At 55.9% G+C, this 19,581-nt stretch overlaps 1 protein-coding gene across 1 annotated transcript; it reads left to right on the top strand.

Annotated features, from left to right (window-relative positions):
• The first annotated feature begins 817 nt into the window (after window positions 1–817).
• PSMD2 (proteasome 26S subunit ubiquitin receptor, non-ATPase 2) lies at window positions 818–12,387 on the top strand. The gene is made up of 21 exons (XM_004603052.3): window positions 818–994; window positions 1,426–1,482; window positions 1,860–2,024; window positions 4,512–4,633; window positions 4,798–5,022; window positions 5,652–5,810; window positions 5,934–6,078; window positions 7,191–7,251; window positions 7,374–7,520; window positions 7,844–7,950; window positions 8,054–8,181; window positions 8,304–8,391; window positions 9,163–9,325; window positions 9,415–9,516; window positions 9,805–9,950; window positions 10,161–10,244; window positions 10,809–10,977; window positions 11,050–11,144; window positions 11,323–11,449; window positions 11,805–11,923; window positions 12,048–12,387. The coding sequence occupies exons 1-21, from the start codon at window positions 860–862 to the stop codon at window positions 12,228–12,230; spliced, it is 2,727 nt and encodes a 908-aa protein (XP_004603109.2). The 5' UTR covers window positions 818–859; the 3' UTR covers window positions 12,231–12,387.
• The last annotated feature ends 7,194 nt before the right edge of the window (window positions 12,388–19,581 follow it).

Below are 19,581 nucleotides of genomic sequence, written 5' to 3'. Positions count from 1 at the left end.
TCAGGGTAAGAACCAAAGACAAACTGATTGCAAAAAATTTTTAAGAGGTGTGTGTGGGTTTGGGGAGGGAGATGGTGGGCAACACCCTGTGATACTCGGGTTACTGGGTTACTGGGTTACTCCCGGCTCTGCACTCAGGGATCACTTCCGGAGGTGCTCGAGGGACCATATGGGTTGCCGGGGATGGAACCAGGGTGGGCCAGGTGCAAGGTAAGGGCCCTACCCGCTGAACCCCGGGGACGGGATTTTCTGTATGCATTTAGACTCCAGGAGCGAGGTGGACTGAAGGACGGTAGCCGCATCCTCACGGTAATTATCGGACACCCTCCTTCCACTTGGGGGGAAATGCTGCGGTTCATCATCCACAGCGGTGTGGAGCCGGACTCAGAAGATGCAGTCTTGGCTCGGACAACAAAGCGAGGCAGATGTCGAGAGTGCCGTCCATGCGTCCCAGCTCGCTGCCGACAGGGGTGTTGCCGCGGGTGCGGCATCAGAAGACCTAAGAGCAGGGCCTGTAAGTTACAGGACCGCGTGCGCACCCAAACGCCAGCTGGCAGGGAGCGGGTGGGGCAGGGCGGGGCGGCCCGGAAACTTCCGGTCGGAGACGGGGCGGTGCCTGTGGCGCGCGGACGTCTGGGAAATGTAGTTTTTCGTGCGACTTCCGCGAGCGAGGGGGCGGGGACTCCCAGGCCGCGGAAGTGGCCGCGAGGCGGGGGCGTTTCCGGCGGCGGGCGGGTTCTACCCGAGTCCAGGCGCCACCCCGCCCCGCCCCGCCCCGCCCCGCCTCGCGCGCGAGGCCCGCTGGGAAACGGGGCGGGGCGAGCGGTGCGCGCGCATCCTACGGGCAGTGGCGGCGGAGATGGAGGAAGGAGGCCGGGACAAGGCGCCCGTGCAGCCCCAGCAGCCCCCGGCGACGACCCCTGGCGGCGCGGACGACAAGCCGAGCAGCAAGGAGCGGCGGGATGCCGGCGACAAGGACAAAGAGCAGGAACTGGTGAGGCGGGATGCCGGGAGGCGCGCCGGAGGCGGTGGGGGCTGAGTCACGGCGGCCCCTGCAGGCCCCGAACTCCCGTCCCAACGGCCGGGCCGCGCGGGGGCCACGGGGGCTGTGCGGGGCGACCCTCGGGGCTGCCGGCACCCCGCCGCCGGCCCTGTGTCCCCGCCCCCGCGCTGTCACCACCCCGCGGGCCCCCGCCGGGCCACACCAGCGCCTCGTGGGTGCACCCGGGCCGGGGGTTGTCAGCCCCGTTTGCGGAGCGGGGCTCAGGGAGAGCCCGGCCCGCGAGGCTGCGGTTCGACCCGGCCTTCCCATCCCCGCCCCCAGTGCCTGGCCCAGGCAGAGGGGAGGAGGACGCGTCGGGCAGAGAATGGGGGTGTGCCTTCTCTCGCTGAACTTCTTTCTCCTCCCTGCTCCTCCCTCCCCAGTCCGAGGAGGACAAACAACTGCAGGATGAACTGGAGATGCTCGTGGAACGTCTGGGGGTGAGTCACTCCGACGCCAGGGGTGGGCTCCTGTCTGGGCTCCCCCGTGCCTCATGCCCAGTTGGTGGCAACACCGCTGCAGGGTGGCAGTGGGAGTGGTGGACCACGATTCTAGGATGATGTCGAGAGGGGGGAGAGTTAGAAAGGATACTTGCAACATGGGCTGGAGCAGAAGCCGGTCTGAGCTCTTTAACCTCTGTCATTTGTCCTCCTGCTAAGGCTGGCAGGCACAGTTGGGGATCACAAGTGAATGAAAACAAAGTTACTAAGTTTCGATTCAAGTGCGGTGACTTGAGACCCAAAAGACAAAAGAGAAAGAGCAGGAGGGGAGGGTGTCTGATGCCACTTTGTCTGAGTCCTAGCGTCTCTCCGAGCAGGAGAAGGACACATCCCTGTACAGACCCGCGCTGGAGGAGCTGCGGAGACAGATTCGGTCTTCCACAACGTCCATGACCTCGGTCCCCAAGCCTCTCAAGTTTCTGCGTCCGCACTACGGCAAACTGAAGGAAATCTATGACAACATGGCTCCTGGGGAGAATAAGGTGAAAGGATTTCAGACGCCATGGGAGGCCTCCTGTGGGGATGCCTTCCTCCCGAGACCTCCTGGGGCACATGGGAGGTCACAGGAGGCCTGATGGAGCTGTGGTCTGAGCTTGTTGAACAGAGCTCATCATTGTTAAAATACCTAAGCGGTAGAACTGCCTTCTCTGACGGCGCTGTCTGTGTTGGACCTTAGTTTTTTTTTTTGCCTTTGGGCCACACCTGCCAGTGCTCAGGGCTTACTCCTGGCTCTGCACTCAGAGATCACTCCTGGAGGGCTCAGGGGACCATACCCAGGCTCAGACTTGGGTCTGCTGCATGCAAGGCAAGCACCTTACCTCCTGTGCTCTCTTTAGCCCCAGACCTTAGAATGTAGACTGAGTTTTGTTTGTTTTGGGCCACACCTGGGCAATGCTCAGGGGCTACTCCTGGCTTTGCACTCAGGAATCACTCTTTTTTTTGGGGGTGGGGTCACACCTGGCGATGCACAGGGGTTACTCCTGGCTCTGCACTCAGGAATCACTCCTGGCGGTGCTCAGGGGGCCATTTGGGATGCTGGGGGTTAAATCTAGATCAGCCATGTTCAAGACAGGTGCCCTATCTGCTGTACTATCTCTCCGGCCCCAGGATTTAGGCCAAGTTTTAATTTTTTCCTTCCATCTCACATATGTTCACTCATTTAATATATTTCACTTTTTTTGTTGTTTGTTTTTTGTTCTGGGGCTACCTGTAGCGGTGCTCAGAGCTTACTCCTTGCTATGCACACAGGGATCACTCCTTAGGGCTCAGGGGACCATATGGGGTGTCAGGGATTGAACCCTGGTCAGCCACCTGCAAGATAAGCACCCTGCCTGTTCTACTATCTCTCTGCCCCAAATTTTCCTTTTTTTTTTTTTTTTTTTAATTGTAATGGGGGTGGGGGTGGGCACTGTTTGCCATTTGGCTGCTTGTGGTGCTCGCTGTGATGTGGCATATTTATTTGGGGGGAGTTTTTGGTTTTTCAAGAGGTGTTGGGGAACATCTAATAGTTGCTCAGGGGTCACTACTTCCAGCATTATGCTTGGGGTCACATTTTTTTTTCTTTTTGAGTCACACCTAGCAATGCTTGGGGGTTACTCCTAGCTCTGCACACAGGAATTAACTCCTGGCAGTGCTTGGGGTACCATATTGGGTGCTGAGGATCGAACCCGGGTCGGCTCTGTGCAAGGCAAACCCACTGTGCTATCGCCCCAGCCCCTCAGGGGTCACTTTTTTTTTTTTTTAATTTATTCTTCTATTGAATCACCATGTGGAAAGTTACAAAACTTTCAGGTTTAAGTCCCAGTTATACAATGCTCAAACACCCATCCCTTTACCAGTGCACATATTCTACCACCAAGAATCACAGTAAACCTTTCCCACCCCCCTACCTCCCCAGCCCCCCACCCCGCCTGTGTAACTGATAAATTTCACTTTACTTTCACTTTACTTTGGTTACATTCAATATTTCCACAAAAAAACTCACTATTATTATTTGGAGTTTATCCCTCAGGGGTCACTTTTGATGTTAATCCAGGGATTGTGTGGTGCCGGGTATTAAAATTGGGCCTCCCACATGCAAAATACATGCTCAGACCATTGCACTGTCTCTCTGAGCCTCTCAGGAGGTTGCTCCCGTTACACGCAGTGCCCACACCTGCTTGGTTGTGGTATGCTAGAGACCCCACGCATGTCTGCAGTTGCCAGGGATCCCATGCAGCTGGGGTCACACTGGACGCCCGCGCTGGTCCTGAGAACTGAACTGTGACCTCATGCCTGTAAGGCAGACGCTCTCTTGCCAAGCCATATGCAGGTCCCCGCTAGTTGGTTTTACCTCTAAACTATGTCCCCAGTTCAACCACTATTCTGTTTGCTATAACCTTACTCCAGGAAGCCTTCGGTTCTCACCTGCACTGTGGCACCAGCCTCCTAACGTGCCTTTTCGTTTTTGTTCTTGCCCTCCTCTACCATTTGTCTGTCACATGACAGCCATCAAAGTTTTTCTAGGTTGTGAGTTTTTTCTTAAAACCTTTTACTAGGGGGCCGGAGTGATTGTACAACAGGTACTATTTGCCTTGCATGTGGCTGAACTGGATTCTATCCCGGCATCCCATATGGTCCCCCAAGCACTGCCAGGAGTAATTCCTAAGTGCGGAGCCAGGAGTAACCCCTGAGCATCGCTAGTGGGACCCGAAAAGAAAAAAGGAATAAAAGAATAAAACCTTTCATAGTTCATTACCGAGATCAGAGTGAAATTCTGAGTCGAAGTCTTTCTCTCCTCTCCCCTAGTCATCCCCCTTCTGCTGTCTGAGTTTAAAGGAGAGGGGGAGGTGGCGTTACTGAGGGGTCTTGGGCCCCTGAAATAGCCCATGTGCAGGTGTATGGTGAACATTCATTTGGGGTAAGGGAGTGAGGGTCCCATCGCACTGCCTTTGCTTTGAGTTTGATTCCAACCAGCTGGTTCTCTGTAGCGTTTCGCAGCTGACATCATTTCTGTCCTGGCCATGACCATGAGTGGGGAGCGTGAGTGCCTCAAGTATCGGCTCCTGGGCTCCCAAGAGGAGTTGGCCTCATGGGGCCATGAGTATGTCAGGTGAGGCCTTCCTTTTCTTCCCGAGTACCTGGAGGCGGGGTGGGACGATGCTGGGTCTGTCCGAGGGTGTGGGGAGATGTCGTTTCCCAGACTGAGTTTCTTCCCCGGCAGAGCCGTGCTTTCCCTGGAGCCGTGCTTCTCTAACGCTCTGCGCCTTTCTGCAGGCATCTGGCGGGAGAAGTGGCCAAGGAGTGGCAGGAGCTGGACGATGCAGAGAAGACGCAGCGGGAGCCGCTGCTGACGCTGGTGAAGGAGATCGTCCCCTACAACATGGCCCACAACGCGGAGCACGAGGCCTGTGACCTGCTCATGGAAATCGAGCAGGTGGACATGCTCGAGAAGGACATCGATGAGAACGCCTACTCGAAGGTCTGCCTCTACCTCACCAGGTAGGTGAGCATGGCAGGGGCAGCGTGGCACCAGGCCTCCCTTCCCGGACGGACCACCTCTGCCTCCCAGAGCACCAGACTGATGTTGCTAACGTCCGTGACGCAGCTTGTGAGGACAGACCTGTGTCCCCTTAGTAGATCCAGCGTCTAGCCTAGTGCTTGGTACATGGACATTGAATATTTATTTTGGGTTTTTATTTTGTTGTTTTTGGGTCACACCTAGCGATGCTCAGGGGGTTACTCCTGGCTCTGCACTCAGGAATTATTCCTGGGGGTACTCAGGGGTCCATATGGGATGCCGGGGATTGGACCCGGGTCAGCTGTGCGTATGGCAAATGCCCTACCCACTGAATTATTGCTTCGGTCCCTGAATATTTGTTTTGGGTAAATGGGGACGTGACTGGGATTTTCTTTTTTCTTTTTCCTTTTTTGGGGGTTCGGGGGGAGTGTTTGGGCCACACCCAGCACTGCTGAGGCCTTACTCCCCTGCTCAGTCATCAGTCCTGGTGTTTGGGGGACCGTCTATGGTGTAGGGGGTTGAGCCGGGTCAGCCGCGGGCCAGGCAGACGCCTTACCTTCTCTCCGTCCGGTGTCCTTGGGCCCTCGGTGACTTGCTCTCCTCCTTGTAGTTGCGTGAACTACGTGCCCGAGCCAGAGAACTCCGCCCTGCTGCGTTGCGCCCTCGGTGTGTTCCGAAAGTTCAGTCGCTTCCCTGAGGCTCTGCGCTTGGCCCTGATGCTCAACGACATGGAGCTGGTGGAAGACATCTTCACCTCCTGCAAGGACGTGTGCGTGGGGCGGGGAGGTGGCGGGGGGAGGGAGAGACTGGGAGTCCTGCGCCTGGTCCGGGCGTGGGTTTTCTGTGCCCCTGGTGCCGGGGGCCTGAGCAGACGGGCCGGCTCTCCCCGCAGGGTGGTGCAGAAGCAGATGGCGTTCATGCTCGGCCGCCACGGCGTGTTTCTCGAGCTGAGTGAGGACGTGGAGGAGTACGAGGACCTGACGGAGATTATGTCCAACGTGCAGCTCAACAGTAACTTCTTGGCCTTAGCTCGGGAGGTGAGACTCTCCAGTGCCATCAGGACTTTGGCTGTCGGGGCAGGAGCAGTAGTACAGTGGGGAGGGCGTTTGCCGTGCACACGGCTGACCTGGGTTCGATCCCCTTCATTCTCCATAAGGTCCCCTGAGCCCTGCCAGGAGTGATTCCTGAGTACAGAGCCAGGAGTAATTCCTGAGCATCGCCAGGTGTGACCCAAACAACAAACAACAACAAAGACTTTGGGTTGAAATTGTACCTAGCATTTCATCTTTTCAACAATATCTCTGTTTGTATTCTGGTTTTAAAAAGAAAAAAAGGTTCAGGACCAGAGAGGTGGTATGGGGAGGAGGGCGCTCCCGGGGTTCCATCCCCAGCACCAAAATGGTTGCCAGGGTGATCGCTGAGCACAGAGCAAGGGGTAAGCCCTGAACACAACCAGATGTGGCCCCAAAACAAAGTTTTAGACTCCTGGTTATTCAGTGCCCCAAAACAAAGTTTTAGACTCCTGGTTATTCAGTGCCAGGCAGTAAGCTCAAAGGGCTGGACCACCTTTTTTGAGGGGTTCAGTATTGGAGACCCAGGTTCAATTTCACTACTATATGGTCCCCTGAACACTGCCAGGAGTGTGTCCTGAGCACCAAAATAGGAGTAGCTCCCAGGTACTGGGTGGGGTCCTAAAATAAGTATGTTGGGCTCGAGCGATAGTATAGTGGGTAAGTGTTTGCCTTCACACGGATTTGATCCCTAGCATCCCATAAGTTTCCCTGAGCACCGCCAACAGTAATTTCTGAGTGCAGAACCAGGAGTAACCCCTGGGCATCATTGGTGTGGCCAAAAAAAACCACAAAAATCTGAAATAAGTGAATTAAGAAGTTTTCATTCAGGGTCCCAAGCAGAAGTACAGTGGGTCAGGCGTTTGCCTTTCACACAGCTGACCCAGGTTCCATCCCTGAGCACTGCCAAAAGTGATTACTGAACTCAGACCCGGTAGTATAGTAAGCCAGCCCTGAGCATTGATGAGCGTGCCCTCCAAATCCTCCCCCCCCCCCCCAGATAGTTGCCATTCAGGGGGATAGTGAGGGACAGCTAGGGGAGAACAGGGAGCAGATGTGACTGTCTGGCTTGTCTGCAGCTGGACATCATGGAGCCAAAGGTGCCTGATGACATCTACAAAACCCACCTGGAGAACAACAGTGAGTGGGAGAGTGGGACTCCCTATGTCCCCCTGGGGTGGGCCCCAGCTCGGACCCTCAAGCAGCTGCCCGGCCATGTTCGGTGCTCTGCTATCCACCCACCTCCCTTCCCTCCCCTGCAGGGTTTGGGGGCAGCGGCTCCCAGGTGGACTCTGCCCGCATGAACCTGGCCTCCTCCTTCGTGAACGGCTTTGTGAATGCAGCCTTCGGCCAGGACAAGCTGCTCACCGATGACGGCAACAAGTGGCTGTACAAGAACAAGGACCACGGTCAGTTCCGGCCTGCCTCAGCTGTGCTGTTTCGGGCATCACTGGTGCACGGCCTTGGATGTCCCTTTTTCTGAGGCTGGTGGCAGATGAGCCCTCCTACTCGCCAAGGAGTCCCCCATCACAGAGCCTCCCTGACCCAGTGGGTTTTTGTGTTTGGTTTTTGGGCGCTGCGTAGGGCTCCCTCCTGACTCTGCTCAGGGCTCACTCCTGCTGTGCAGCGGACTGTAGGGTGCGGGGATGTAGCTAGCGCCTGCCAGGTGGGCACGGTGCCCGCTGAGCTATGGCACTAGGGCTCCGAAGGCTGACAGGGGTTTTGTGCGCAGGGATGCTGAGTGCGGCCGCGTCCCTTGGCATGATTCTGCTGTGGGATGTGGACGGAGGCCTCACCCAGATCGACAAGTACCTCTACTCCTCTGAGGACTACATCAAGGTTGGTGTGGCCCCGAGGGCCCCGTGTTGCAGCCCAGTGAGGGCGGGGGTGCGGCGAGGCCCAGCCTGCGTCCCCGGCGCTGAACAGGGCTGTGCCTCTGCAGTCGGGAGCCCTGCTGGCCTGTGGCATCGTGAACTCGGGCGTCCGGAACGAGTGTGACCCGGCTCTGGCTCTGCTCTCAGACTATGTGCTCCACAATAGCAACACCATGAGGCTCGGCTCCATCTTCGGGTACGTGGTGCCCTTTGGGACCTTTGCTGGGGATGGCTGGCGTGCCTGTGGGCTGCCGGGTTTCCCGCGCCCTCCCTTGCCCTCGCCTCGGCGTGTGTGGGAAACCCTCTCTGCCTCCGCAGGCTGGGCTTGGCCTATGCTGGCTCCAACCGAGAAGACGTTCTCACGCTGCTCTTGCCTGTGATGGGCGACTCCAAGTCCAGTATGGAGGTGAGGGCTGTTGGTCCCGCGGGGGCTGGGAAGGTGCTCGGAGTCCTGCCGTTCTCCGAGGGGAAAGGTGGAGAGAGGAGAGGAGGGGGTCGCGGAGATTTCAGTGGGTAGGGCGCTTACCTAGCATATGGCTCATACCCTGTTTGGTCCCCAGCCCTGCAGATGGTTCCCTGAGCTCTGCCCGGAGTGATCTTTTTCTTGTTTTGTTTCATGTTGTTGCTTTGTTTTTGGGCCACACCCGGTGGTGTTCCTGGCTCTGTGCTCAGGGATCATTCCTGGAGGGTTCAGGAGACCATCTGGGATGCCAGGGATCGAACCGAGGCCTGCTGCATACTAGGCGAGCGTGTTACCTTCTGTACCGTTGCGCCAGCCCCAGGAGTGATCCTTGTTGGGCAAGTTGACGTGCAGATAGAACGTGGGGGCCGGGGCGGGGGTTTCTGCTGTGGAGGCCACTCCTGGCGGCCAGAGCCACTTCTGGCCTGGACCCACCCTGGGGCTGGGGCTTCTGCTGCGGGAGCCTGGACTCAGCGTCCACACCGTCTCTCTGACCCCAGGGCCTAGGCTTGTTGTAAGGCGGATGTCTGTTAGACCTGCCGCCTCTGCCACCCTTAGTCACTGCGGGCTCTGTGGGGCTGTGGGTGCGACGTGTGAGCCGCATGTCAAGCGGCGGGCACAGCAGGAACTGGGGGGATGGCCGCGGTTCCTGGCCACCGACTGCCCGGCGCCAGGAATGGCGAGCGCTTGCTAGTCACCTGCTTCTCTCGTCTGCAGGTGGCAGGGGTGACGGCTCTGGCCTGCGGAATGATCGCGGTGGGGTCTTGCAATGGCGACGTCACTTCCACGATCCTCCAGACCATCATGGAGAAGTCGGAGACTGAGCTCAAGGACACATACGCCCGGTGGCTCCCTCTGGGGCTGGGCCTCAACCACCTGGGTCAGTGCGCGTCGCACTCTGGTGGGAGGCTGGGGGCTGAGCCGAGCCGGCGGATGTCCTCTGACCCCTCCCACAACCCTGCCCTTTAGGGAAGGGTGAGGCCATCGAGGCCATCCTGGCTGCGCTGGAGGTGGTGTCGGAGCCGTTTCGCAGTTTCGCCAACACGCTGGTGGACGTGTGCGCCTACGCAGGTCTGCGTCTGCTCCCTACTCCTTCCCCAGCACCTCCCTGCTCCTTCCCCATGCTTTAGATTCTCTGGCTTCGGGCAGGGGGTGCAGGGAGAGCTTTGGCATGCGGCTCACCTGACTTCGACCCCCGGCACCCCATCTGGTCCCCCACGCATGGCCAGGAGTACCCCTGAGCACCGCAGGCTGTGGCCTAAAAACAAAACACCGGTGACAGACCATTAGTTTCCCCTCTCTGCAGCGGTGACATGGCCGTTCCCTGTCTTAGTCTCTCCCCGTCCCAACCCACCACAGGCTCTGGGAACGTCCTGAAGGTGCAGCAGCTGCTCCACATCTGCAGCGAGCACTTTGACTCCAAGGAGAAGGAGGAAGACAAAGACAAGAAGGAAAAGAAGGACAAGGACAAGAAGGAAGCCCCGGCCGACATGGGGGCACACCAGGTGCCGTGGACAGCCTGCTGGGCAGCTGGGCACGCAGGGCCTGGGGCGGGGGTGGGGGTGTGTGCCAGGCTCCCTCCCTGAGGCCCCAGGGGCACAGGTGCTTCCTATTGGCATCGAGTCCTCAGACAGAGCCGGGGCTGGGGGCTTGGGGGGACCCTGGTGTTGGGGTCCTTAGCGTGATACTCATGGGGCTCTGCCTGTTCCCTGCAGGGTGTGGCCGTGCTGGGCATTGCCCTGATCGCCATGGGGGAGGAGATCGGTGCAGAGATGGCACTGCGGACCTTCGGCCACCTGGTGAGTGTGGCGTGGAGAGGATTGGGGAATGCTGTGTGCGGCCTGGGCGTTCCCAGAGCACACTGGGGTTTCTGGGAGAGACCCGCTGCTGTGCTCTGCTGTGTTCATTGTGAAGTTGGTGGAAACTCTCACCCCTGGGGGCTGGAGCGATAGTACAGCGGGTAGGGCCTTTGCCTTGCACGCGCTAACACAAGTTCAATTCCCAGCATCCTGTATGGTCCCCCGAGCACCTCCAGGAGTAATTCCTGAGTGCATGAGCCAGGAGTAACCCCTGTGCATCGACGGGTGTGACCCAAAAAGCAAAACAAAAATAAACCTCCCCCACCCTCCTCCCCCCACTCTGTTTGTAAGGGAGCTGATTCTACTGTGCAATGTGATCACCTCGCGCTTTGTGGGCAGGGGCTAGGGAGGCGCTTTGGCTGCACCTGGGCCGTTTAAGGGCCATTCCCAGCTCTGTGCTCTGGAGTGACTCCTGGTGGTGCTCAGGGACGTTTGCGGGGTGGCCGCCTGTCATACTGTTGTCTCTCTGCCCTGCTGCCCTGACCTCATTTTCTGTTTGCCCAGCTGAGGTACGGCGAGCCTACACTCCGACGGGCTGTGCCGTTAGCCCTGGCCCTGATCTCAGTTTCAAATCCACGCCTCAACATCCTGGACACCCTGAGCAAGTTCTCCCACGACGCTGACCCGGAAGTCTCCTACAACTCCATCTTTGCCATGGGCATGGTGGGCAGTGGTGAGTATAGGTCTGTGGCTGGGAGGGGGCTGGGGGCCCCTGCCAGCCGCTGCAATGCCTGCCCTTCTCCAGGTACCAACAACGCCCGGCTAGCTGCAATGCTGCGCCAGCTGGCCCAGTATCACGCCAAGGACCCCAACAACCTCTTCATGGTGCGCCTGGCACAGGTAAGGAGAGACGGGGGTCCTTCGGGTGTGCCCAGGTGTGGTAAGAGATGAGGTGACTGAAGGGCATGGCGGGGTCAGCCAGGAGGCAGGCTGAGCTGGGGAGGGGGGCTGTGTGTGTGGCGGTGAGTGGCAGCCCTCAGAGGCCACCCTCACCTCCACTGTGCTCGGTTCTCCCCAGGGCCTGACGCATTTGGGCAAGGGCACCCTCACCCTCTGCCCCTACCACAGTGACCGGCAGCTCATGAGTCAGGTCGCTGTGGCGGGGCTGCTCACCGTGCTCGTCTCTTTCCTGGACGTCCGCAACAGTAAGTTTCTTTCAGAGACCTTGTGTCGGGTGCGCCGGCCCGCGTGCTCTTACCGGGGCCTTGGTGGTCACTGAGGAGCACCGCTCCAGCTCAGCGGGCTGCCCCGCGGCCTCCTGAGTCCCCTCGGCGGGCGGGGGGTGCAGAATCCTTACTTGCCTCTCTCGTGCTCTTCAGTCTGGGTCAGAGAGGTGTTCTCCGGAGGGCGGGGACCCGAGTCCGTGTCTGCTCCTGAGAGACTGGAGGAGCGATGGTCGGGGCAGGGCAGGGGCACGTCTGCGCGCGGGGTCTGGACGGGGGAGGAGTGTGGCGTGGCGCGAGGGGCTCGAGGCGGCCTCACGCGCTGCTCTCCCCGCAGTCATCCTGGGCAAGTCCCACTACGTGCTGTACGGGCTAGTGGCCGCCATGCAGCCCCGCATGCTGGTGACCTTCGACGAGGAGCTGCGGCCGCTGCCAGTGTCCGTCCGTGTGGGCCAGGTGAGGAGCTGAGGGCTCGGGGCTGCAGCCCAGAAGGTGGGGGAGGCCCGTCTGCCTGTCTCTGTGGAGCTGCTGGGGGCTGCCCTCCCGCCGCAGCTCCTCCATTTCCGCTCTCCCCCTGCAGGCGGTGGACGTGGTGGGCCAGGCCGGCAAGCCCAAGACCATCACGGGCTTCCAGACGCACACCACCCCGGTGCTGCTGGCTCACGGCGAGCGGGCAGAGCTGGCCACCGAGGAGTTCCTTCCCGTCACCCCCATCCTGGAAGGTTTTGTTATCCTGCGGAAGAACCCCAACTATGACCTCTGAGTGGCCATCAGGGACTCTGAGCTGTGGCTCTTGTGTCGGGCCGGGCGTCTGGCTGCCCAGAGTGGACGCTGCTCCACGCCTGTGGGGAAATGGTTCTCTTTTCATTCTTTTGTTACTGAGCGAGAAAGGTTGCTGAATAAAGGCCTTTATCCCCGAGGCTCCTCTGTGTCTGGGGGATAAAGGACACCTTAGGGTATCCTGTGAGACCAGACCGAGGTGTGTGGGGGTGAGGGAGCGTGGCTGGCCATGGGCCTGAGCCTGGGCCAGCAGGGAGCTGCCCCTTCCCTGCTGCGGAGGTCTGCGCCCACCGACCAGTAGAGCGGGTCTTCTCTGCTGCTTTTTGTTTGTTTGGGGAGGGCCCCGGGGTCACTCCTAGCAGGCTGGGGGATCCCGTGGGATGCTGGCGATCAAACCTGGGTCAGCTGTGTGCCAATCACTCTGGCCCCACGTTACACTTTGTAATTTGATTTTGGGGGTACATCCCCCAGCAGTGCTCGGGCTATACCTGGCTCTACACTCAGGTACAACCCCTGTCGGTGCTCAAAGAACCATATGTGGTGCTGGGGGTCCTCACTCGGGTCTGCTGGGTTCTGTGCTCCCCACCTCCCACATACCTCTTTGGCCCTGTGTTATACACCTTTACACAAACTCTTAGAAAAATAACTTTTTAGGGGCCAGAACCATACTACAGTGAGTAAACTGCTTGCCTTATGCAAAACTGACCCGGGTTTGAGTCCCAGTACCCCGTATGGTTCCCTGAGCACCGCTGGGTGTGGTCCCCCTCAAAAAAAAAAAGAAAAGCAGCTTTTCAGGGACTGCGGACATGGTTCAAAGGGCTGAGCACATGCTGAATGGGGGAAGGTCAGATTCTAGCCCTGCTGTCACATGGTGTCCCAAGTGCCACCTGGCGTGACCCCAAGCGTCAAACCAGGAACAATCTCTGGGCATGACAGGTGTTGCCCTCCCCCCAACAATAAAGGCTTTTCAAGGTCCTGTGGATCCTTCATCCGCCCACACCATTACTGGACCTCACACTGCCTTTTCCCGACTGGGTTAAGGGTCAGCTCTCCGAGGCAGTGGCATTTGCTCTCTAGCTCACCTTCCGTGCCGCCTGTTGGCAGGAATCTCCATGGGGGACATGGTGCTGGACAGACCGGTGCCCAGGGGCACACAAGGAGCACAGGGTGTGGGGACTGAACCCGGCTCTTGCAGACAAAGGTGCCTTTCTGTCCTCCGACCCTTCCTCCCGGCCCAGGGAAAGGAGTCCGCCTGTGTGCCTCTCCGTGGGGAGGCTGCTTCTGGAGGGACTGGACTGCTCCTCTGGGCTGTCTGTGGCCTTCCTCCTAGCGGGGCAGCGGGAGAGGCCCGACCCTTCCTGGCGCTGCTGCTGTGAAGGAGCTGGGCCCCGCCAGCCAACTGCGGCTGCGCTTACTGTGGGCCTCACCTCCTAGCCCTGCTGCCTCTTGATAGATCTCTAGAAAGGCTGGAAATATTTTGCATGTTTTGAGATGCCCCCTGCAGTAACGGGTTATTGTTTTGGCATTTTTGGGTTTTGATTATTGGGCCACGCCTGGCCGTGCTCAGGGATCATTTCTGTTAGGGCTGAAGGGGATCGATCAAACCTGGGTCATCTGCTTGTAAAGCAAGCACCTTACCCACTATATTATCTCTCTGGCCCAAGATATAGGCAGGTATCTCTATATTTTGGTCAAGAATATACAGTTTACACAGAAGGTAGAGCATTGGCCTTGCACTCGGCCGACCCGGGTTCAATTCCAGCATCCCATATGGTCCCCTGAGCACCGCCAGGAGTAATTCCTGAGTGCAAAGCCAGGAGTAACCCCTGTGCATCGCTGGGTGTGACCCAAAAAAGCAAAAAAAAAAAAAAAAGAATGTATAGTTTAGGTACTGGAGCAATAGTACAGTGGGTAGGGCATTTCCCTTGCACGTGGCTGACCCAGATTCGATCCCTGGCATCCCGTATGATCCCCCAAGCACCGCCAGCACTGATTCCTGACTGCAGAGCCAGAAATAACCCTGGAGCAATGTTGGGTGTACCCCCAACACATCCCCCACACCCTCAAAGAAGAATGTACAGTTTAGGGTTGGAGAGATAGTATAGCAGATAGGTCATTTGCTAGCACTTGGCTGGCCTGAGTTTGATCCCCAGCCATCCATATGGTCTCTCAAGCCCTATGCAGAGTGATCTCTGAGCGTACAGCCAGGAGGAAGTCCTGAGCAATGCTAGGTGTGCCCCCCGATACATACATACATACATACATATGTATGTATCGGGGGCACATCGATACGTATGTATGTGTATATATATGTGCGTATACATAGACATATACATATACATATGTGTGTATATGTATGTATATATTACTTTTATTTAGTTTAAGTCATCTAGACTTAGTGTCATTTAGGCCTGGAGCAATAGTGCATGGGGGAATCAAGATTGAAGTCTTAGGGGAAATCTGACTCAAACTTGTCTTTATTCTCACTTTTCTAGTCTGTGTCTATCCTTGGGTACTTGTGTTACTATCACTCTGGCCCCTCACAAATATTTAAAGTACCTCTTAACCTTTCATATTCAGACAATTATTTAGTCATTGATTTGGGGTTTATGCTCAAGAGTGACCCCTGGTGGGGCCAGAGAGATAGTACAGCAGATAGGGCATTTGCCTTGCACATGGCTGACCTGGGTTTGATCCCTGGCATACTACATCCTACAAGCACCGCCAGGAGTAATTCCTGAATGCAGAACTAGGAGTAACCCCTGAGCATCGCTGGGTGTGGCCCAGAAAGCAAAAAAAAAAAAAGAAAAGAAAAGAAAAAAGTGACCCCTGGTGGTTCCTGGCAGGACCGCATGTGGTGCTGGGAATTTAAACCAGTTTGGGCCCTGCCTTACCCCTATCCAACCCAAGTCATTAAGACTTGCTTGGCATTGGATATTAATTCTAGTTTGGGGAAGTACAAAGATACAGGAGGAATAGCCTCTCTTTAGAATTATTTATTTATGGGTTTTGGGACCAGACCCAGCTTACTCCCGGCTCTGCACTCAGGGATCACTGCTAGTGGGCTCAGGGGACCATATGGGGCTTGTCAACTGCAAGCAAGGCAGGCGTCTTACCCACCCTACTCTCTGTCTGGTTCATAACTGTCATCTTTGGTTTTTGGGTCACACCGGGAGATGCTCAGGAGTTGATCCTGGAACTGTACTTAGGAATTGCTCCTGGCATTGCTCAGGGGACCATAGGGGATGCCGTGGATCAAACCTGGTTACAAGCAAGTGCTCTATCTGTGTTACTAGCTCTCCAGCCCCCACATTATAATTCTTAGGTAATGGGCCAGAGCAACAGTACAGCGAGGAAGGTTCTTGCCTTGCATGCAGCCCACCCAGTTCGATTCCCAGCACCTCAATAGAGTCCCACTAGGAGTGCTCCTGAGTGCAGAGCTGAGAGTAAGTCCCAGTGTGGTATAAAGTAAACAGACAAACAAACACAAAAACCAACTTATGTAATGGGAAAGAAAACAACTGTTGTACTGTATACTGTACTGTATTGGAATTCGAACAAAGTATCAGAGAGTCATTGAGATACAGGACCTAAATGCTTGGAGAAGTCAGGGGAAATAGAGTTGGAGGATGATAAGGAATTTGTCCAGGGAAAAGCTGTATCCAAGGAAGTAGCAAGAACAGGAAGTTTAAAAAGCTGTTTGCTTTCAGAAACCAGGTTTGGCTATGTGTATAAGGTAAGGCCTGGGTGTGGTAGGAGATACTGTTAGAGACATAGGCCCAGAGCAGGTTTCAGGAAGCTTCATTGTGGGGCCAGAGTGATAGTACAGCAGAGAGGGTACCTGCCTTGCACACTGCCGACCAGGGTTTGATCCCTGAGCACCGCCAGGAGTAATTCCTGAGTGCAGAGCCAGGGCTAAATCCTGAGCATTGCTCAGTGTGGCCCCAAAATCAAAACAAAACCCCCCAAAAAAGCTTTATTGTGCTGAGAAATTAACAGGGTCTTTTAGTAGGATGCCTGAGATAGGAAAGAAATCAACCGTGGGTTTTTATTTGTTATTTTTGCACTCAGGAGTTACTCCTGGAGGTGCTCGGGGGACCATATAGGATGCCAGGAATCAAACTCAGTGGGGTTCATGGAAGGCAAACACCCAACCCAGTGTTCTATTGCTCTGGCTCCAAGAGATTAACCATCGGAGGATAACACACAGAAGAGAGGCAAGGGAAATGGATGCCAGTAGTTAAGAGGAAGGCAGGAGAAGGAATTCTTTGGTGCCACACCCAGCCACCCTGGGGGGCCTCTCCCACCTGTGTTGTGACCAGGCTCTGCAGGTGATCTGAACCCAGGGCTCCTGTTTGCAAAGCATGTGCTCCAGCCCTCTGTGCTCCCTGTCCTATCCAGGAAGAACTGTTTAAAGATAAAAATCTGTAGGACTTGATCTTGATCTAAATACCAGCAGGACTTGGTACCAGAGAAGATGTGGCCAGGAAGGAATGTAGGAGAAATCCCAGATGTTCAGCTTGTGCACGAGTGAAAGAGAACATGTGAGCGGGTCTGTGGAGGAAGTATGTGATCTGGATGCAGGCCTGGGTGGACTCCCATCACAGCACTCCCAGAAGTCCCCTGAGTGCAAGGGACTAGCCCCTGAGCACTGCTGGGTGTGGCTCCCTGGACAGTACAAAACAAAACAAGCCTATGTGAGCAATCTGGCGGAAGACGATTGAGCGGGGACAGATGACAAAGTGTGTATGAAGTTCAGGGCACACCAAAGGTGAAGGGCCCGTGGGGTTGAGCCAAGATGTCTGTTAGATATACTCTCTTGTTTGGATGAGTTTGTCACAGCGGTTTCTGAGTCAGGAACTGGTGGGCATTTAGGCAATAATAGATTCTTGGTTGTTAATTTGCTTAACGACATGAGGCCAGAGTGACAGCAGGGCGGGAGGGATGGTCGCCCTGCACATGGCCTTCCTCGGTTTCATCCCTGGCTCCCTCGATGGTCCCTGAGAGCAGAGCCAGGAACAAGCCTCAGCACTGCTGGGTGTGGCCCCAAAACAAAACAAACAAACAAAAAACCAACAAACAAAATTTGGGAAGGGTAGAGAAAGTAGCTCTAAGTGATAGTCACAATATCTACTCTGCACTCTATCTTTCTCTGTGCGTATATGTGTGTGTGTTCTGTTTTTGAGCCATGCCTGGAGATACTCTGGCTCTGTATTCAGTAATTATTCCTGGTGGGCTCAGGAATAGGATGCTGAGGGTTGAACCTGGGTCATGTATGTCCAAGTCAAGCCCCCTACCCATTGTACATATCTCTCTGTGCCCCCTCATCTGCTCTCCATTTTTTTGCATTTATTGCAGTTCCTCATATACAGTGGGGATAATGCAATCTATTTGTAAGAAAAATTATATCAGAGTGTGTGTGTATATATATATATATATGTGAACAGATTAGGGGGAGGGAGAGAGAGAGAGAGAGAGAGAGAAGAAAAGAATAAAAGTGCCTGCCACAGAGGCGGGGTGGGAGGGAACTAGGGACATTACGGTAGGAAATGTACACTGGTAAAGGGGTGAGTGTTGGAACATTATATGACTGAAACCCAATCATGAACAACTTTATAACTGTGTATGTCACTACCATTCAATAAAAAAATTAATAAGTGGTATCATATAGGTTACATATGACCGGTTTATGGCTGCTGAGGATTTTTTTAAATTTTGGGGCCACATTGATGGATTCTCCAGCTCTGCGCTTAAGGGGTAGCTCTCTCTGCACTTTGGATCGCATCTAGGTCCCACATATGGAAGGCTGTTCCAGCTTTATGCCATCTCCCCAGCCTCTGAAAAATACTTGGTAGCTTGTGAGAGACATGTATGTACATACATGGAGTGAGGGGGGGCTGTAGGGAGAGAGGGCCTGAGTCTTTTCTAGATGACTTAGTTTTAATGAGCACTTTCGTGTATTAACTTCATCCTCACGTCTAACAGAAATGAGAATTTCTATCATTAATAGAGAAAATTTGGTTTTTACTCATAATGATAGAAATTGGAGCCAGACTTGGGGCCAGAGAGATCATACATCAGGTAAGGCGCTTGCCTTGTATCCGGTTGACGTTCCCAGCAACATATATGGTCCCTGAGCCCACCAGGAACAATCCCTGAGGAATAAGTCCTGAGCACCACTGGGTGTGACCTAAAAACAAAAAATGAAAACAAACAAAAAAGTTCAGGCTTGAGCTGGACTGGCTTCCGCTAGTTTCAAATCTTCATTTTCCTACAGGTAAACTAAGTAGGTAGTAGGTATACTATCAGGGAGTTGAGTACTGAGTTGAGTGACACACCCAGCAATGCTCAGGGCCTACACCTGGGTCTGTGCTCAGGAATTGCTTTAGGGACCATATGGGCGGCATGAGATCGGACTCCAGTTGGCTGCACGAAAGGCAAAATCTACCTGCTGTTGTATTGCTCTGGCCCCCAAACGCAGACTTTTTTGGTTTCTTTTGGGGGAAGGGACTACACCCGACAATGCTCAGGGGTTACTCCTGTTTCTAATCTCCGGGATCACTCCTGTGGACTCCGGGATCACATGAGATGCTGAGGATTGAACCCAGGTTGTATGAGTGCAAGGCAAGCGCCTTCCCACTGCACTATCACTCAGGCCCCAATGCACACGCTTGAACTTTTTGAAGATTTGGATCTGTCTCTAGGCCGTCTCTTCTGGTGTCAAGTCTTTTGGGAAGGCACGTAAAGATAATACAGGTAGGGCACCTGCCTTGCACGCCTTGCACGCAGCCAAGGCGGGAATGGAACATAATCCCAGTAAGCCCTGGGCAAGGACGACGGGTGTGTGGCATTAAAACAAACCACCACCACCACCAAATCAGCCTTGTGACCGCGGGCAGGGGTCTCTGGATTTCTTAGTTTTCGACTTTTCCCCCGGGGCCCCTAGGGGAAGCGTCTGTCTGATCTTTGCAAAACACAAATGCACTCCCCCGAATTTCCTGGTTAGAATGTATCCAACCCGTTCCCAGGGACGTCCACGTGAACGCGACTTTCAAAGGCCTCCTGCTCCGCACCCTCCTTCCCACAGGGCGCGCGCCGCCCGCCTCGGCGCACCCGAACGCGCTCTCCCGCGGCCTCCCCCGCCCCGGGCCCCTCCTCGCCGCTCGGCCCGGCCCGCGGGAGCCCCCAGGAACGCGGGGAGGCGCCGCAGAGGGGGTCGGGGCGCCAGGCGCAAAGTTCGGGAGGGGACACGGGGGCGGGCCGCTGCGATCACGTGACGGGGCGGGGCCCGGCCCATGTGCGCGGCGCCGGCGCCGGCTCCGCCCCCCGCGCCG

Source organism: Sorex araneus, chromosome 2, assembly GCF_027595985.1.
Source record: "Sorex araneus isolate mSorAra2 chromosome 2, mSorAra2.pri, whole genome shotgun sequence".
Classification (NCBI taxonomy): domain Eukaryota; kingdom Metazoa; phylum Chordata; class Mammalia; order Eulipotyphla; family Soricidae; genus Sorex; species Sorex araneus.
This window is presented reverse-complemented; position numbering and strand designations above follow the sequence as displayed.